We start from the raw sequence: 19,372 nt of genomic DNA, 5'->3' as shown, positions 1-19,372 counted from the left end.
CAACTGCTGCATTGTAAGATCATAATTTTTTTTTTTAAATTTAAAGGTAAATTACAAAAATGAGGCACTTTCTAAGGAATGAGGCAGTTTCTAAAATATATTTGTAGAAAATACCTCTACTGGCAGTGCAAAGCTTTAAGCAATTAAATTGTTGTGACATTATTATATCACTGGATTTGTATCATTTTCTACAATTCCTATTGTGTTTGGTAAATTACATTTCTCAGACAGTTAGTATGCAAATATAATTACAATTTAAATAAAAAGAAGCACATGTTGGTATTTAAACTCATGTTTCTTGAGTATAAGCTATGCACATAACCTAGTTGTACATGAAAAAAGACAAAGATGTGTGCTGAATGAAGCTCATCACTGATGTGATAGTGTATTTTGTTTTCTCTCTGACTGAGTGTACACTTGAAATTCTATAGGCTGTCACATGAATATTTACGTTAAGCAACTGTATTTTAGGAGGACATCGGGAGATTGTGCATAACATACTGCCTTGCATAAAGCAGCTCCATTGTGCTAAACTCCCCAATTTATTTATGCTGTACTATTGTAGCAATAAGTGTATTATTTGGCAGCTATGTTTTATAGAATTTAGTTTAGTTAGTAGCTTGTTTGACAGGCTCTCTCTTTCATTCTGTCTTTCTCGTTCTTTGTCTGTCTTTCTTTCTCAGCCATCATTCCTTCCATAAACTATATTTAGAGGAAAAGCTATAATTAGTCATACTGGTTTTTCCCATGGCAAGAATTGGTGAACCAAAATCCAAGAGAATTTGATGGTAGTTGCTTCTGGTTATAAACAGAGGAGCCATGTTTATAAATAGAGGAGCCATTTAAGGTGGTCCGGGCAATTGATGAATAACTACTAATTATGTTTGATTGGCATTGTCCTAGTCTTGATATTTTCGAAGAAGACAGAATCCAGGGCATGTTTTTGAGGTATTTCATAATACATATGACCTAGTAATAACCAAGCATGTGTTGGAGGTTTGACATTCACATCCACTTGGCTTGATACCACCACAGCCTTCAGCAGGATGAGTGGAATAGAAAACAAATGGATGGATCTTGGTTTTCTTTCCTTTTCAGGTGTTTGTATGTGGGAAATCCTCATGTATGGCGTTAAACCCTTTCAGGGTGTGAAGAATAATGATGTAATTGGCAGGATTGAAAATGGAGAACGCCTAGCTATGCCTCATAACTGTCCTCCTACCCTATACAGCCTTATGACGAAGTGTTGGGCCTATGACCCTAGCAAAAGACCACGGTTTACAGAACTTAAAGCACAGCTGAGGTAAGTTCTTGCATATGTTTTAAAATATTTAGAGCAGGTCTTGCAAGAGACTTCTTGGGTAAAATTTTTTACCTTCAGTAGAATATAAGCCATGCAAAGAATAAGATGAACTTTTGAGATTACTACAACAAAGCATATTGCTTTCATAATTAATTCCAACTGTAATGCCATTTTACTGAATAGTAATAAGATTTTAATTAGTATCTCAGTTTCATTTAGTTGAATTGCATGCTTTTCTCATTCCTAAGTCAACAACCAGGAGAGGGAACAAATGTCATTGATGAGATCTGATGGAAAACTCTTTACAAATACATGCCACATGTGTCTACCTTATCAGATTGCTCTGAAGCATTGTTTTTCTAGATCAAAATGTATCACATGGAAAGGAATGTCTAGGAACTTGGAATCCTATGACAATTTTTAAGTATAGCTACTCCAGTTCTTTTGAATATTTGCAATTGGTGCCTTTACATCTCTAATGAGAGTTCTCTAAATGTCTTATCCGTGGCTCAATAAGAACACAAATCTCAGGACAATGGTATATCTTATTGTGGCGCAGTTGTAGTAGTATATTGTATAAGTAAATGGTGGTACAAAGAACAGATACGCATATTAAAATATCTATTTAAAAAAAAACTCACTTTATTTTTGTTACATAATCCATTTTCAAGAAAGTTGACAATGTTTAGTGTGCCCACACAACATTTTCCAGTGTCTGTGTCACTAGACTGACACTTTGTCTACTTTGTTTGCCTGCTGCTTGACTGTAACGTCACTGTTGCTTCAAACCCTGTGTTTTAAAAAGCAGTATGTAGCCATTAATAATGAAAAAAGTGCTGTCAAGATTAAACTGATGGTATTTGCTGAAACAATTCAATGCCATACAAAGTTTGTAAGCCTGTGTATAAATAAAAATAACAAAAGAAAAATCCTGACTAATCCACTATACTGTAAGCTTTAGACTGTGCAAGCCATCAAAAATGGTTTGAAATTTAAGTAAATCTATGTAGACCTCAATGTTAATGTTTGCAGTACACCATTTATTGGAATATATTTTGTAATGCCTGTAGTATGTGATAAACACTGCACATGACAGGTGTCCCAACCAATATGGGGCAAGGTTCCTTACCTTTACGGGAGTCCAGCCCTTTAGAAACACAGGATATGAGAAACCTCCTGCCTAGGCCAGGAGACAGGCACAAGATGCCAGTGTGGAAATGGGTACACTGGCATCCCAGCACATTTGGACCATGGAACAATACTCAGCCGGGAGGCCAGTGTGATGGAACAGGTGGAGACAAACTGTTAAGACTACATGCTCCCCCAGTACATTAGGTGGCAGCATGTCTGGGTTGACACCACCATTACGGACACCCGCAAAGCATGCTGGGAACTGTAGTCCCCTAGGGCAGGCTGGAGAGGTTCTGTGGGTGCTGCAGGGATCCACGATCCTTACATTGTGGGTCTTCCACTTGACCCAGAAGTGCTTCCAATGGGCTATACCCTAGCACCAAGAGTACTCCTGGGTCTAAGATAAAAGAAGCTGCGCAAATTCATCTAGATGAGTTGGAGTCAGGTGAAAGAGGACATAGCTCACTTAACATTGGAAAAAGAAGTAGAAGAAAGAAGAAGAGAATTGGAATTTATAGTTAAGTGCATTATTAAAGTCTTTTTTTGATGCATCATTTGTTGGAATGGCATATGAAATGCCTATGTCACTATTTTATGCCATTTGGTGTGGAAATTGTAAAAGCAGTGTTAATGCTTGTGATGCGCCATCTTTTGGAATAACAGGTATAACAACGGGACACACAGGCACTTGTCATTTTATAAAGGTGGATTTCTTCTAACAAATTTCAATCATGCAATTTCAGAGCAGTAAATATAAATAAGTCTCATTAGTCCCTGCTCAGTAACAGTATGTTGCTGACAAATAAAGTGGAAAACATTGTGAGCCCTTCTTTAGTGCTGTAAAAGGCTTCATATTTCTATTGGGAATACAGCTGTATATTATTATAGTAAAGTAAATGAGTATATCATATATTAGTTTAAAAAAATGTAGAAGTGATCAGCCAAGGTAAGGACAATCAACCAGACTACTTAATGTAAATCTCAGCTTGAAAAATGTAAGTGAAAGAAGACATGATAGTTTATGCAAAGCCGAGGAATATACCTACTTCATCAATGAAAAATCATGAGTTGTTTTGTCGTTACTGTGTTCAAAATTCATTAAGCCCACCTATTCTTACCATTTCCAGTTTATAAATCCTTTACCATTTCCATTCTATAAATCCAGTATGTCTGTCATCTTTCTAATAAGAGGTTGATGTAATTTCTTCCCCTGGGATTTACTTTAACTATTTCAATAATATATATAATAAAGATGCGTTTTTGTATGTATTTTTTATTAGTGTATTAAAACCAGGTCCTTTTGAGTGCATGATGCTCTTATTGCCTATATTCATTGCCGGGTTTTCCTATATAAAAAATATGGGCAAGAGCAAAATAAAATGTAAATAACTCCAGTTGTATTGTGGTATTATAATCCAAACAATGTAACATCAACACCTTTAATGTTAAATAAAAGGTTTGGATTGGTCAAAGTTATTTCTTCTTAAATATGATATATATATGCATTTGCCATGTGAAATTGCATTCTAAAGTTAAGCATTCTCTGTAAGTTAAAAAAGTACAATTTTTACCTGCACTAGCACTTTATAATGGAGGCAATGGGGCATGGAGCACCACTAGAAAAGAAAAGCTTAAAAAATATATTCATTTTTGAAGACAAAGTTATCGAGCATTGATTCATTCCTTGAGATGACACGCACAATGTAAAATAGCTTCTATCTGTCATTTTCAAACAAAAAAAACAAAAAATAACCAATGTTATGAGATTCCACCTTTTTAAAATACCAGCTGTGCACATTACTTCAGCTCTTGTCTTCATCTACAATAACTTTTGACCACAAGGGTGTGGTTTCCTCTCATTAGACCAAATAACAGTAAATTTTCCTGCCATGTGCTTTGTATTGTGTTAATTTACACTTATTTATTTGTAAACTCCTCCTATGAAGTCACTATTACCACACAGGCAAATAGAAAACATATCCTTACCTCAAGAAATATAGTACCTGGAATATGCGATAAAGTGATTATTTACTATTCCATTTTTTTGTCAGAAACATGTGTGAGAAACACAGATGGCATGTTTTCTTATATTGAAACTTTTCCTGCTCCTAAGTGGACATGTTCCATCAATTGTTAGGCTTTTATTTCCTGGTGGTGCTCCATGCCCCATTGCCTCCATTATAAAGCACCACTTCGGGTAAGATATTTTTTAAATGTATAGAAAACACTTAACCATGGAACACTTGGATATATACCATGTTTGTGAAGAAGTATCTTCAACTTAAAAGTACTGAAGTTATCCTTAAGTCTGTCACCTTTAAAAATGTTTTTGAAACATCTGCATCTTAACCACAGACCATATCAGGGCTTTATCTATGAGTGGTGATTAATAAAAGCTGTCTGTCATTATAATCAAAGTTTGATGTTTTGTTTATTAATAATAACTGATTTAATTTAATTAGATGGTTGTTTCTCTTCTCTTATTCTGCTTTCAGAGAAACACAGCAGTATGATTTTATAAGACATTTAGAAATATTTTTGTTATTTTAGGGTAGGAGGATTGTGAACGCGACTTGAGAGAATGAAACTGAATAATAATAAAAAAAAAATCAAAGCGAACCTTTACAAGTATCATACATTTACACCGGCTGTTACAGACTGAAATCAAATGTATGTTTTTATTCTAAAATAGTAAGAGTAAAAGCAGCTGACTTCTCAAAACGGACTCATCGGGGATCGAACCCGTGAAGTTTTGATTACCATTCAACAGTTGATACCGTTGCACCACCAAAGCAGTCGTAGTAAATGCGTGTCAATGTCGCACCCAAACACGTGTTGTTTTTCTGCAGTTATATTTTTGAATAAAATCGCACTTGTTCTGTTATATTTGTACCTTTTGTCAAAGTGTGGCATCATTCATTATAAACTTCATGTCTACATTTTGTCAATTATTACTAAAATATGAAAAACGTTTCTTTTTTAGCAATGTGTTTACATAGATCGTTTTAGACACGGAACACACATGAAATGCATGTGTTTCAAATAATGATCAAGCAACTGACACGCAGGTAAACAGACTTGAGCTGAGAAAACTGTGTGCCGGTGGGTGATGTGATAGAAGACTGCTTGCTACTTATCAACACATTTAAAGGACAAATGACGCTGACGTAAGGTGAGAAGCAGTTTAAGGTGGGACGGATCTTTGAGTTTTTTCGTAGGCTCTGGTAATTCCACTGTTAACAGAGGATTTATTTCATGGCAGAGACACACAAGGGCCGCCCCCGGTCCCCCTTCATTTTTCCGCATGGCCACTGTCCTCGCACCTACCGTGTGGTTGGCTCCCTGCCTATATACATTAACGACATCCCATGCTCGTGTGCCTCCTCACTCGCTTCCTTACTTTCCTCAGCTGTTCGTCATGCTCACTGCTCCCTTCTTCTTTACTCCACCGCTTCAAGGGTGGAAGGACTGCTCATTCTTCTTTTGGGCTACCTCTAAACCTCACCCATACTGATTCCCCCTTGTGTAACATATCCAAGCAGAGCAGCATGGTGCAAGTGCTGCGCGATTTTAAGCTCATTGTATGGGATGAATGCACTATGGCACACAGAACAGGTGTTGAGGTTTTAGACAGGACTCTACAAGACATCAGAAACACAACAAAAATGAGGATTGACAGTCTTGCTGGCTGGAGACTTTCGGCAGACCTTACCAGTTGCCGCAAGAGGAAGATGAAGTTAAAGCATGTCTGAAGTCTTCATACCTATGGCCTAAGACCTATGTTCTTACCTTAAGAATAAACATGAGGATTTACTTGAACTGCGACAGAAAAGACGGAGAGTTCGCTGCTCTCCTCATCAAAATAGGTGATGGCAATTAAATTAAACAGAACTGTAAAATCAATGTTCCTAACAACCCTTTGAAAGTGTTTACCCCAACCTATGAAATCTACATGAAAAGGACGTCTTATGGTTGAGGGAGAGATCTATTCTAACACCAAAAAATGACATGACTTTACATATAAATACCATTTTACTTCACCAACTAACTTCTGAAACAAAAACATTTAAGTCTGTTGTAGAACTAGAGGACACTATCCGGTAGAGTTTCTTCACACTCTTAATCCTCCGGGCATTCCTCCACATAGTCTACTTTTGAAGGTCGGCGCATCAATTATGTTACTACGAAACTTACAACCACCAAAACTTTGTAACGGCACCAGGCTTTAGATCAAATCTTTGCACAAGAACCTCATTGAGGCAACTGTCTTCACTGGAACTGACTCAGGAGAGATTGTATTTATTCCTCACATCCCTCTCATACCCTTGGACCTCCCATTCCAATTCAAAGGTATCCAATTTCCAGTAAGAGTCTGCTTCGCTATGATAATAAATAAGTCACAGAGCCATACTCTAAAAAAGGTTGCCATTGACTTGACACAAGATTGCTTCTCACATGGCCAACTGTACGTTGCATGCTCAAGAGTAAGCTCAGCAGACAGCTTGGTCATTTTACTGCCCGAGGGCAGAACTGCAAACATCATTTACAAAGACATCCTTACATCCTAAAAATGTGCATTTCTTATACACAACATTTACAATCATAAATTAAACTCTTTACAATCATCAAAGTCACTCTCAATATTTAAATAAGCCTACGACAATTACATTGACAATCATGTTACGTTATTTTTAAAATGTTTCCTTTTTTTTTTCATAACTTCTTTAACACACTACTTTTCCACTGTGAGGTGCGGGTATTTTGCTAGTTATGTATAAAATTAGTAAGAAGATTAATAAAATAAAAATCTCTAAAGACAGGCCTCCACAGTCCATCTTCCTTTGGCTGTGAAAGTTACAGCACTTAAATAACTTGACTGTGAATAAAAGAAGATTGACGGTGCTTGGGCTGTCTATTATACAAAACCACATCTTCAGATATTCATATTAAAAATAAGTTAATACTCAAAAATTAAAAATTATAAGTGTATTTTGCTATTTAATTGCCTTTTTATTATTATTGAGATTTGTGCTTGTTTGCACACAGTGCATCTGCAAAGCATTGACTTAAGCATAGATGCAAACGTCAAACGAAAGTGATACATGAAAACTCCACTGTTCCTAAAAGAGGGATTTTCTGTGCATAGTAAATATTATCAAAGAAAAAAGTGGAAGTGGGACATTTCACATTCTTTAATGAGTGCAAAGTGTGCAGAGATGATTTTACAAGTTTTTAGTGTGGGACAAGTCAAGTGCTGGATGTGGAGGCAAGCATTAATGAAATTACATAATTCCATTCACCTTGCACCTTGGCAGGATGGTTGAAAATGTTTCATCTTCCAGGTCATTTCTGCTATCAATAACTACTTCCATTTCAGAGTTTGTTGCTATCCAGAAGCACCTGCATCTCACTTTTTCTCACTGTTCTCCTCTTCTGTTATAACTGAGTTTGAGTGTTTGTAAGTAATTTAGTAACTAATCACTTACCAAGAGAAAACAAGTTTAATATATTTTTCTTCCAGACGCCAAAGAAAGGTCTGTAGCCACCTTTTACATTGCAAGAATTATCACATTATTAATCTGTCCTCTAGAGCCTTGCAACATTAGAACCATACACGCAGCAGCCTCAAAAAAAAATAAGTTCATTGACTTAGATTATATAAAATGTTGTTGTTTCTCAAGCTGATAAGCAAGAAAGGTTTGTTGGTGTTATCCCCACTTCTCCAGTTTCCACCCACAATCCAAAGACTTGCAGGTTGCGCAGATTGGTGTTCCTGAATTGGTCCTAGTCTCTGTGTGTGTAAATAAATATGTTTATGCTATGATGGACTGGCAACCTGTTCAGGTGGTGTTTCTGACTTGCACCCAATGATTGCTGGACTAGGCTCCAGCTGCCCTAATATCTTGCCCTGGGTAAACGTTTTTTTTAACATGGATAGTTTGTTGATTTGAAAAAAATCAATCCCAGTTTATATGAATCTTGAATGATGCTTTAATATGTCAGCCAAATACTAGTTGAATTTTCTTACTCATGAGAGATGAGGTAAGTAATGGTAACAGGTTTAGCAATATGGAATGGGTGGGAAAGCCACATAACCTAGAGAACATTCTGATGCCTTATCTTTTTGTTCACTTCTCAGCTAATTTGGAATGCTTAAATTGTAACACAAAACTTATTCAGCTATAATACATGCCAAGATGTATTTTTTTTTTAAATTTTTAGATTGAGGCGAAACACATTTTTAATTTTTCAGTGTATAGGTAGCAGAGCTAAAGATGCTAAGATTTGCACTGGGTGTGACGAGGATTAATAGGATTAGATATTAGTACATTAGAGGGTCAGCTCAAGTTGGACGGTTAGGAGACAAAGTCAGAGAGGTGAGATTGAGTTGGCTTGGACATGTGCAGAGGAGAGATTCTGAGTATATTGGGAGAATGATGTTAAGGATAGAGCTGCCAGGTAAGAGGAAAAGAGGAAGGCCTGAGAGGAGGTTTATGGATGTGGTGAGAGAGGACATGCAGGCGATGGGTGTAACAGAACAAGATGCAGAGGATATAAAGATATGGAAAAAGATGATCCGCTGTGGCAACCCCTAACTGGAAGCGCCGAAAAAAGAAGACGACTGTATATAGGCTGCTAAACAAGATAAAATCCTGGATTCGTTACTTTAGTATTTGAAGTTTTAGTCTGTTGGTGCACTCCACTTTGTCCTTTGTGCATTTTAAGAAAACTTCATATTTTCATCATACTAACTTAGGCATTTTAAATGGACAGACACAAATATTCTCTACATTTTTTTGTGCTGCTGTTTATTTCTAGTCAATGTTTTATATAATGTGATGGCTTTTAAAATTAGAACTGTTTGATACTTTATAAAATTTTTCTTATTCCTAGCTACTTGATTGTAGTATTTTTTTTAGGCGTCAAAAATGTATAAACAAATTGTTTCTCCAGTCTCTATTTGTAATTATTTAGAAAGCTACGAAATGGTGTACACATTTTTTTCTTAGGCTGAAAACTGTGGCCATTTCTCATGTCCCTTGCTTCAAAGAGGTAATTTATGACAGAATTTTGGTTTCAGTTCCCATGGTAAGATCCCCAAGAGTCTACTGCTATTATGTACAGTATAAAGTGGTTAGTTGGTTGTTGAAATAGTAAGTTTGTGTTGGGGGTTGGTGTTTAGTCAGGGTATATGTATTAATAATGTCCTGTAATCCGACACCCATAAAAGTTTTCACTGATAATAAAATAAGATTATGTGTATTACAGTTATGCAACTTGCTTCAAGTACTGGTAGGTTTGTATGAAATAGAAATGTGTGTGTGTGTGTATATATATATATATATATATATATATATATATATATATATATATATATATATATATATATATATATATATATATATATATATATATATTTTATGGGTCTCTGACCTGATATCATATGTGTGTGTGTGTATAACTAGTTGCTAAATGCTAGCATACTTTAAAATTCTTTCTCTTTCTGCCAACATGTAGAAGGACTTCAAACCCTGAGGTTATGGGTTCAGATCCTTTTACTGACACTGTGTGGCCAGGAGCAAGTGATGTCTCTTGTCTGTGCTCCAATTGGAAAAACAAAAGAAATGTAACCAATTTTATTTCAAATATTATATTGAGTAAATGGTGGATTCCAGTTGTTATGGCTGTGGCTTGCAAACTGAGGACTAAGTGGCTAAGATGGTCATGTCTGCTAAAAGCAAATATGACATCACATTTTGTGAGGTTACTTTTCTTGATGCTGCTGAAAAGAAATACTTCTCTTCTTTACAGAATTCAGTTCTACACATCATATTTGCCATAATTAAAAAGTAATAAACAGTTGTAGTTAAAACCATTACTTTGTTTAGTCACTTGTTTATGTATTATCATATGTCAAATCTCAGTTTGAAAATAATTGCATGAATTGACAGCAGTATTAGAAATGGTCATGTATATTCTTACATTCTGAGCCTACTTTGCTGGGAAAAAAGACAGATTTTAGTTTGCTGCATATATTGGGAAAACTAAACCTGTGCGTTTAACTAAATATGCTTTGGGTTTAAGATAGTTTTATATTAAGAACTGAAACTTAAATCTTTTGTGGTTTTGAAAAACAGCATAACACTGATGGCTGTGCTGTTATTATTATTATTATTATTATACAGACAGTGCATTTGTGGATTAAACCCATTTGTAGTTATAATAAAACATGAGAGTACAGGTTTACAAATACTGATTTTTATAAAAATATTAAATGTGAAATAAAGTCTTAAAGATTACTGACTTTGCACCAATTCTCAGATAGAACGTAAAATTGAAGTAGCTTGCCTTGTTTTGACTGCCAAAAGTTTAGTGTTTTGGTTGTCTGCCAAGTGAAACAATTCAACAAGCTGAGAACAGGAGGAGGCAGATGAAATGCTGGCATCCGGTCTCTCTAGCTGGAGTTCTGGAAGTTTCATTATTTATGGTGGTTGTAATTCTGAACAGTAGTTAGCTGTGTAGTCTTGGAATCTTTTTATATATATATATATATATATATATATATATATATATATATATATATATATACACAACAGTCACAGAAACTCATTTGCCTTTCTTCAATATGTATGGATAGACATGGGGTACTAAATGACATGGGGAGCATTCATGTTAAGAGTTAATTATGGAAATCAAAAAGACTTGACTTTCTGAACAGTACGGTAGGTAAAATGAAATGTTTCTAACAAATTGAAATGTAAACATTTGTGCCTCATAGGGAATGAGATTATTTTGAACTGTTGATATACCCTAATGAATGTTTAAAATTGTTGATGTTAGCTAACAGAGGTAATTTGTTGACTTTACAAGTAGTATTTGGCATTGGTCTCATATGAATATAAAATGATATTGCATACTGCAAGGTTCTAGGTGTATATTTAAATACAAAAGATTAGGTTAACTATTTAAAAAGTTATTTTATTTTCCAGTATGCTTCTGTTCTGTTTAGCAACAATGTCATTATGGCAATTAACTGTTTTAAGTAACTTTTATCAGTATTATTATATATTCTGTATTGTTTTATTTTTGATTTCATTAACCATTTATATTTTAAAAACCTCATTTTATAGTTTGAATGAATCTTGTAAATGGCGAAAGTATAAAAAATAAAAGTGTTTTCAGCTGTTTGCAGTTGCCAGTTTGTTGCTCAGTTATACAATGAGAGTAAATTATCTTTTATTCATTTATAAAATCAAATGGGAATACTACTTTATGAGACACAGATTGTGGTTTCATATTTTCAAAGCTTGCATACTTCCTCTCACTAGTAGAAGTAGTAATAATAATAATGCATCTTAATATTTTTAATCTTTAATATTTAATGGTAGTTTTTTTTTTTCTACTTGTGTGTTTTTGGTGAAAACCCCTCAACAACAACAACATTTATTTATATAGCACATTTTCATACAAAAAAATGTAGCTCAAAGTGCTTTACATAATGAAGAATAGAAAATAAAAAGACACAGTAAGAAAATAAAATAAGTCCACATTAATTAACATAGAATAAGAGTAAGGTCTGATGGCCAGGGAGGATAGAAAAAACAAAAAAAATCTCCAGACGGCTGGAGAAAAAAATAAAATCTGCAGGGATTCCAGACCATGAGACCGCCCAGTCCCTTCTGGACATTCTACTTCACATAAATGAAACAGTTCTCTTTGTATTTAGGGTTCTCACGTAAGGACTTGATGATGATGGTCATGCAGACTTCTGGCTTTTAGTCCATCAGTGTTGGAGCATCATGATGCTTTGAGTAGATGGTGGTGGCTCAGGCTGCCACCATACAGAAATTGGAAAAAGAAACAGATGAGAGAGTAGGGGTTAGTACAAATTTTAGAGCCACTATGAATAGTTATTATATTGAATTGAACATACAGATTATCATGATTAAATTAAAGTGAAGTTATGAGAAGGCCATGTTAAAGTAATGTGTTTTCAGCAGTTTTTTTAAAGTGCTCCATTGTATTAGCCTGGCGAATTCCTATTGGCAGGCTATTCCAGATTTTACGTGCATAAGGTGCTGAAGCTTAATTTAATACCAGGAATTGTCTAAACTGAAAACAGAAGAAAACTCTGTATTAAGAGAAAAAATAATAATGTTTATAAAGTAAATATACATTCATTTCATTAAGTTTATGATGATATGTTTACATGCACACACATAATCAGGTTAAGGTGAAAAATACATTTAAGGCAGAGACTTGGTTTCTTAATAATTAACATTTACATGTGCAAGTAACCTTCTGGAGTTCTTTACCAAAATTCTACAACATTGTCAAATGTCATCACCGTGATTTTGACAGTAGGCATGACACCTGTGATAAATTTCTTGTATTTTATAAGTATGTTTAGTCAAATTGATGTTTTATTTATAGGTTTCAGTTACCAGAATGAAAGTTGAAGACTCTTTTCTGCTTTGTGGTTCTGCCCTGCAAAGGACCCAGTACATGTGCTTTCTGCCTTACACTTAGTGATGCTGGAATGATAGTAATAATGCAGGTATATTTACTTCAGTAAGATAAGTATTGCTTTAGGTTTCTTGTTAAAAAGAAATCAAACTACGGAACACACAGTACTGTTAACTAGGTACGCTTCTGCTCCCTAGATTATGTTGCTGAGTTTAGCACTGTACATTCAGCTCGTTGACATAAATTTAGACATTTGTGAAATATTGAGACAGATTATTTGCCTCTGGAAATGTATTGTGTGGATGTTTCTTCCTGTGGCTGTGGAAAGTATGTGCAAAGCAAATGCATGCTCAGGCTGACAGACTTCAGTGGCCATCCACAAGCTACTAAATCCTTAATAGTGACCCGGTTATGCTTTACATTGCCACATAATCAGAATATTCAGAGAGAAATCTACCTCTGTTAATCTGGTTTCTATGACGCCACTAACCTGATTTCCCTTATTGGAATTAAGGTTTACATGGCATTTTAGAAATCGGGTTTCTGTAAATAATCATGTTATTGAAACACATGTAAATGGTCTAAATGAAAATGTGAGTACTGTATACAGTAGTTTGACTGATAAATAATTTTGTTTGAAGTCTTAAAATGCCCACATTTCTATAACCATTATTTACCTGATTGCTTTTACCTGTGCTTTTGAACAAGATACCAAGGGATGTAAACTCCTTCTCTTGGGGCAGCAGCTTGTTTCTCACCTGTAGATTGAAAACCACACTATTCTAGGAAAGGAGCAATTACACCAGTTCTGAAATGCTGACTGTCCTCCTACCTGTGTCCCACTACTTGCCTGTAAGTTGAACCACTGCAAATCACATTATAGCCTGACCAAGAGAGCAGCATGATCTATAAATGAAAAAGTTGGAACCCTCAGGTCCCAGACTGAAACATATCATTTTAAGTTGCATCTTAATATATTTTGTCCAGAAGAAATGTAATGTTTCTGAATGATCATTTTAGTACAAAAAAACCTTGATAACTGATTGATAAAAATTATTTGCATAGTAACAATACCCAGAAGCAAAATGCAAAAAATAAGAAATTTAAAAGAAATATTATAAAAACACAATACAAAAAAGGAGTTTAAAAACATTGTGACAGTTTATGGCTTTCTCACTCCCTTGTACCCTCAGACCACACGTCAGACACCAGGTAAAAGTCCAAATAATTATTATTTATTATAATAATAAGTGCACAAAGCACCCTCTACTCCCAAATACTCCAATAAATAAACAAATCTGCAGCGACTCCTGGCGGCCCCCATGGTATCCAGCAGGGCTGTGAATAAAGACTCCAATGTCCATAATGCCCTGCTGGTCTTCGGGGCACCTCTGTACCGAAGGGAAGGCTTCACCTGGCAGCGTGGGGGTATTGGCCGGGATGAACAGCTGGCCATACATCACAGTACCAACCCCCCCAGCGAAGAACCCTAGTTCGAAGCAGCCTGCCCCGCGAGGGATGTCTTCCTCCAGGTAAGACTTCTGGGCAGACCTTGGTTGTGCCTTCCAAAGTGGTTCCTGGAGAATCTAGAGGGAATTTCAGAACGGTAATCCACTTCATCCCCTGTCCTCCAGGGACAGTTGTGCCAAATATGGCCCAGTTGTTGGCATCCGTAACACTGCCTTTGTCCTCCCGGAATTCTCCCTCTGTGATGCTGGAAACACTCTGGGAACTCTGTCTCTGTCCCTTTTCTCGCTGAGGAGGGTTCCCCCCCGCTGCCTCTGTGCTATTTACGCCCTTCTCCTTCTTATCAGGAGACCCCTGTTTTATTTTTGGGATGTCCTGTTTACTCTGAGGTTTGTCAACAGTCTGGGTCTCTCTATGAGAGAAAGAAAGCCCCTTCCCTGTCTGCACCCCTTTGAATTTATTAATAACACAGGTCGGGGTCTTTAGGACCGAATCGCTCCGAGAGATGCTCCGGCTCGATTGACCCTTCCCCCGTCCACTCTGTAAACGTTTCGGCCTCTCTTGTAGGGCACGCATCCACTTGGCACCCGCTATGGATTAAACGCGGGCCCGTGTCACTCTGCGTCCCTATTTCATTATATACGGTACCGGCTTTACCTACCTGTACCGTCAAATCAATTAAGACAGGAGGCTCCCGAGACAATCGGCGCAGGTACTCATTTAATAGGCTTTTCAGCCGCTCCTCGCAAGTCTTCAACGATCGTCTGGATTGTTTGCACCACCTGTAAAAAACTCTGCACGGGCTGAAGCAACTTCTCCAGCTCGCGCACGTTCAAAAAGTTACTTAATTCCGCCAGAGGCAGGCTCGAGCCATCACTAGCCTTACCCTCCGGCTGGGAGCCAATAAGCACGCCCGCTCCTGGCACGTGCTCGGACAGGTCCTGCAAGGGAGCCTGGGATTTGGAGTTCTTTTCAGAGGACCGCGGTGCCGCTTTTGGCTGACTGCGATCCATCTGTATCAATTTATCGACGGACTGATCAGTCATTTCCCGGACCTCCTTACCTTTTTGTAGGGCGAGCGGTGCTTCACTCGCCTCCCCTTCCCCCTCTGGAAAAACCAAGTCTGTCTTTTCTTGGGCGAAGCCACAAACAGCTGGACATGGAACGTCACCTTCCTGGAATCCCTCGTTGTACGTCATGTGTCCCTCGCTGGCACCCGTAATGTGGAAGTCCTTTGGGTTACTCGTTTGCCTGAACGATAGCGCGCCATCGCCTTCGGGTTTGTCTTCTGCCTCCCGCAGAGCCTTCGGATGGACATCTGGGAGGTATGTACAGTGGGGCAAAAAAGTATTTAGTCAGCCACCAATTGTGCAAGTTCTCCCACATAAAAGGTAAGAGAGGCCTGTAATTTTCATCATTGGTATACCTCAACTATGAGAGACAAAATGAGAAAAAAAAATCCAGAAAATAACATTGTCTGATTTTTGAAGAATTTATTTGCAAATTATGGTGGGGAAAAAAAAGTATTTGGTCAATAACAAAAGTTCATCTCAATACTTTGTTATATACCCTTTGTTGGCAATGACAGAGGTCAAACGTTTTCTGTAAGCCTTCACAAGGTTTTCACACACTATTGCTGGTATTTTGGCCCATTCCTCCATGCAGATCTCCTCTAGAGCAGTGATGTTTTGGGGCTGTCGCTGGGCAACACGGACTTTCAACTCCCTCCAAAGATTTTTTATTGGGTTGAGATCTGGAGACTGGCTAGGCCACTCCAGGACCTTGAAATGCTTCTTACGAAGCCTCTCCTTCGTTACTCGGGTGGTGTGTTTGGGATCATTGTCATGCTGAAAGACTCAGCCACATTTCATCTTCAATGCCCCTGCTGATGGAAGGAGGTTTTCACTCAAAATCTGACGATACATGGCCCCATTCATTCTTTCCTTTACACGGATCAGTCGTCCTGGTCCCTTTGCAGAAAAGCAGCCCCAAAGCATGATGTTTCCACCCCCATGCTTTACAGTAGGAATGGTGTTCTTTGGATGCAACTCAGCATTCTTTCTCCTCCAAACATGACGAGTAGAGTTTTTACCAAAAAGTTCTATTTTGGTTTCATATGACAATTCTCCCAATCCTCTTCTGGATCATCCAAATGCTCTCTAGCAAACTTCAGACGGGCCAGCACATGTACTGGCTTAAGCAGCGGGACATGTCTGGCACTGCAGGATTTGAGTCCCTGGCAGCGCAGTGCGTTACTGATGGTAGCCTTTGTTACTTTGGTCCCAGCTCTCTGCAGGTCATTCACTAGGTTCCCCCGTGTGGTTCTGGGATTTATACTCACCGTTCTTGTGATCATTTTGACCCCACGGGGTGAGATCTTGCGTAGAGCCCCAGATCGAGGGAGATTATCAGTGGTCTTGTATGTCTTCCATTTTCTACTAATTGCTCCCACAGTTGATTTCTTCACACCAAGCTGCTTACCTATTGCAGATTCAGTCTTCCCAGCCTGGTGCAGGTCTACAATTTTGTTTCTGGTGTCCTTTGACAGCTCTTTGGTCTTGGCCATAGTGGAGTTTGGAGTGTGACTGTTTGAGGTTATGGACAGGTGTCTTTTATATTGATAACAAGTTCAAACAGTTGCCATTAATACAGGTAACGAGTGGAGGACAGAGGAGCCTCTTACAGAAGAAGTTACAGGTCTGTGAGAGCCAGAAATCTTGCTTGTTTGTAGGTGACCAAATACTTATTTTCCACCATAATTTGCAAATAAATTCTTTAAAAATCAGACAATGTGATTTTCTGGATTTTTTTTCTCATTTTATCTCTCATAGTTGAGGTATACCTATGATGAAAATTACAGGTCTCTCTCATCTTTTTAAGTGGGAGAACTTGCATAATTGGTGGCTGACTAAATACTTTTTTGCCCCACTGTACACGGGACATGTGTTAATTTAAAAAGATTCTCAAGCACATTCCCGGTACATACCTCGTCGGAGACGTCCTCCTCCGGAAATCTCTCCCGTAACGCGTTGCCGCTCCATGGCTCGTCTTGAGCGCAGGCAATGCCGAGCGCTAGACCTCCACTGTTGCTGGCGCTCTGCTTTGTCTTCTTCTTCCCCATTACGTCCGTGGTAAATTGGGGTTTCAGGCGATTTTTCCTGTGTGTATCGTGACACTGTCTTCCCGGGGTATTCTGTCCACAATAAAAAAAAAAAAAAAAATTTCCAGGTCCTCTGCCAAACTGACGGCCAGAGAATCCTGCCGACTATGCCAACTGTGACAGTTTATGGCTTTCTCGCTCCCTTGTACCCTCAGACCACACGTCACACACCAGGTAAAAGTCCAAATAATTATTATTTATTTTAATAATAAGTGCAGAAAGCACCCTCTACTCCCAAATACTCCAATAAATAAACAAATCAATAATCCAATCCTCCAAACTCCCAGACGCTTAGCCACCCTGCCTCCCAACTCAGCTCGTCTGTCTCGGATCTCCCACAGTCCTTTATACTCTTCGACCCGGAAGCATTTCACCCTCTATGTCCATGTGACCTGGAACACTTCCGGGTCAGATAAAAATCCTTTTTTCTTCACCCGGGAAGCACATCGTTCTCTTTGTTCATGTGACTATGATGTACTTCCTGGGCGTAAGGCAAATAGTCACTGGGCCTCCCTGCAGCGACTCCTGGCGGCCCTTATGGTATCCAGCAGGGCTGTGAATAAAGACTCCAATGTCCATAATGCCCTGCTGGTCTTCAGGACCCCTCCATACCGAAGGGAGGGCTCCACGTGGCGGCATTGGGGTATTGGCCGGGATGAACAGCCGGCCATACATCACAACATATAATAACAAAGTTACGTGTAAGAAATAAGTGAACTGAGTAAATCATTAAATGATCCTGTTCAGACATTGATTCACTGATGCATTCCTTATTTCTCTGCCCTGAGTTTAATAATCTTCCCTTTTTCTATAAAATATACGGTAGAAAACATTTAATATGCTTAATTAATATGAGTTGCAGCATGCTTGAAGAAATACAGTTCTGTGCTGAAAGGTAGACCCAGGAAACTCAAATGCTGAAATAGTCACTCTGAGAACTAAGCAAGTTAACTAAGTCACATAGTGTTTTTGCTTATCTCGTGTCAAAATCTGATATTTTTGCTGTTGAGTTAAGATCCAGGTTTATTTTTTCACTGAATAAGTCTAGATAATTCAAATCATATTGGTGACCTGTGATAATTTTGTATCTCATGAACATTACAAACAGAGCAGACAAGATGCACTCTAAAAAATCTGCTGATTTTCATCATAAAGATGCATTTAGTAGGTCGTCTGGCTCATTATGACAGAATACTACAGTTCAATTTGTGGTGTTCCTCTTTAGCAGTTTGCACATTAAATAAATGAAGCTTTCTGGCAAGTAGGCATTTCAGTTTCATTTTCTCTGTCTTACTCCATGAGAGAAATTTAATTTGAGTTCTTTCAAGCTCTGTCTACCATATGCAGCTTTGCTTTAATGTGTGCTTAAAGTCATTGTCAGTGTTTAAATGGGCATCTGTTGATTGGAAAAATGATGTGGCTGTTTATTATTTGCTTATTAAATGGCAAATATTTTTAAAAGCATTTCTGAGATGTTTATTGTATAAGAAAGTATGCGTTCATGTGTCATTCTTTGTTTTATATTATGATTAAAGTTGATGGTTGAAATTGAATTTTTTTTCTTGGCACTTCATGGTGTTTTTCATTACTTTTATCTAAGAAGTGATTTGTTGGTGAAGCAAATAATGTTCAGTCTGATGATGCCTGTCTGTTTTGTTGCCTGTATTTTAATCTATGTATTTATACACTTTTGGATAAATCACCAGCTTCAACTTGACACCATCTCTCTCAGTCCACCAGTGCTCTATGCAAATTTGTTACTGACTAGCTGCTGTCAGTCACATTCCACTTACTTAACCCATTCTCTAAACTATTTTCTTTTTTTCTTTCTGCTTTTCTGTTTT

General features: G+C 37.6%; 1 protein-coding gene across 12 annotated transcripts in view; it reads left to right on the top strand.

Annotated features, from left to right (window-relative positions):
* The window catches only part of LOC120515784 (focal adhesion kinase 1), a 191,645-nt gene that overhangs the window by 126,329 nt on the left and 45,944 nt on the right, over positions 1-19,372 (top strand). For all 12 annotated transcript variants that reach the window (XM_039737084.1, XM_039737087.1, XM_039737094.1 and 9 more), the window contains one exon: positions 1,099-1,303. In XM_039737084.1, coding sequence (XP_039593018.1) covers positions 1,099-1,303 — 205 coding nt within the window. The remainder of the gene's footprint in view (positions 1-1,098; positions 1,304-19,372) is intronic.

This window comes from Polypterus senegalus, chromosome 15, assembly GCF_016835505.1.
Source record: "Polypterus senegalus isolate Bchr_013 chromosome 15, ASM1683550v1, whole genome shotgun sequence".
NCBI classification, from domain to species: domain Eukaryota; kingdom Metazoa; phylum Chordata; class Cladistia; order Polypteriformes; family Polypteridae; genus Polypterus; species Polypterus senegalus.
This window is presented reverse-complemented; position numbering and strand designations above follow the sequence as displayed.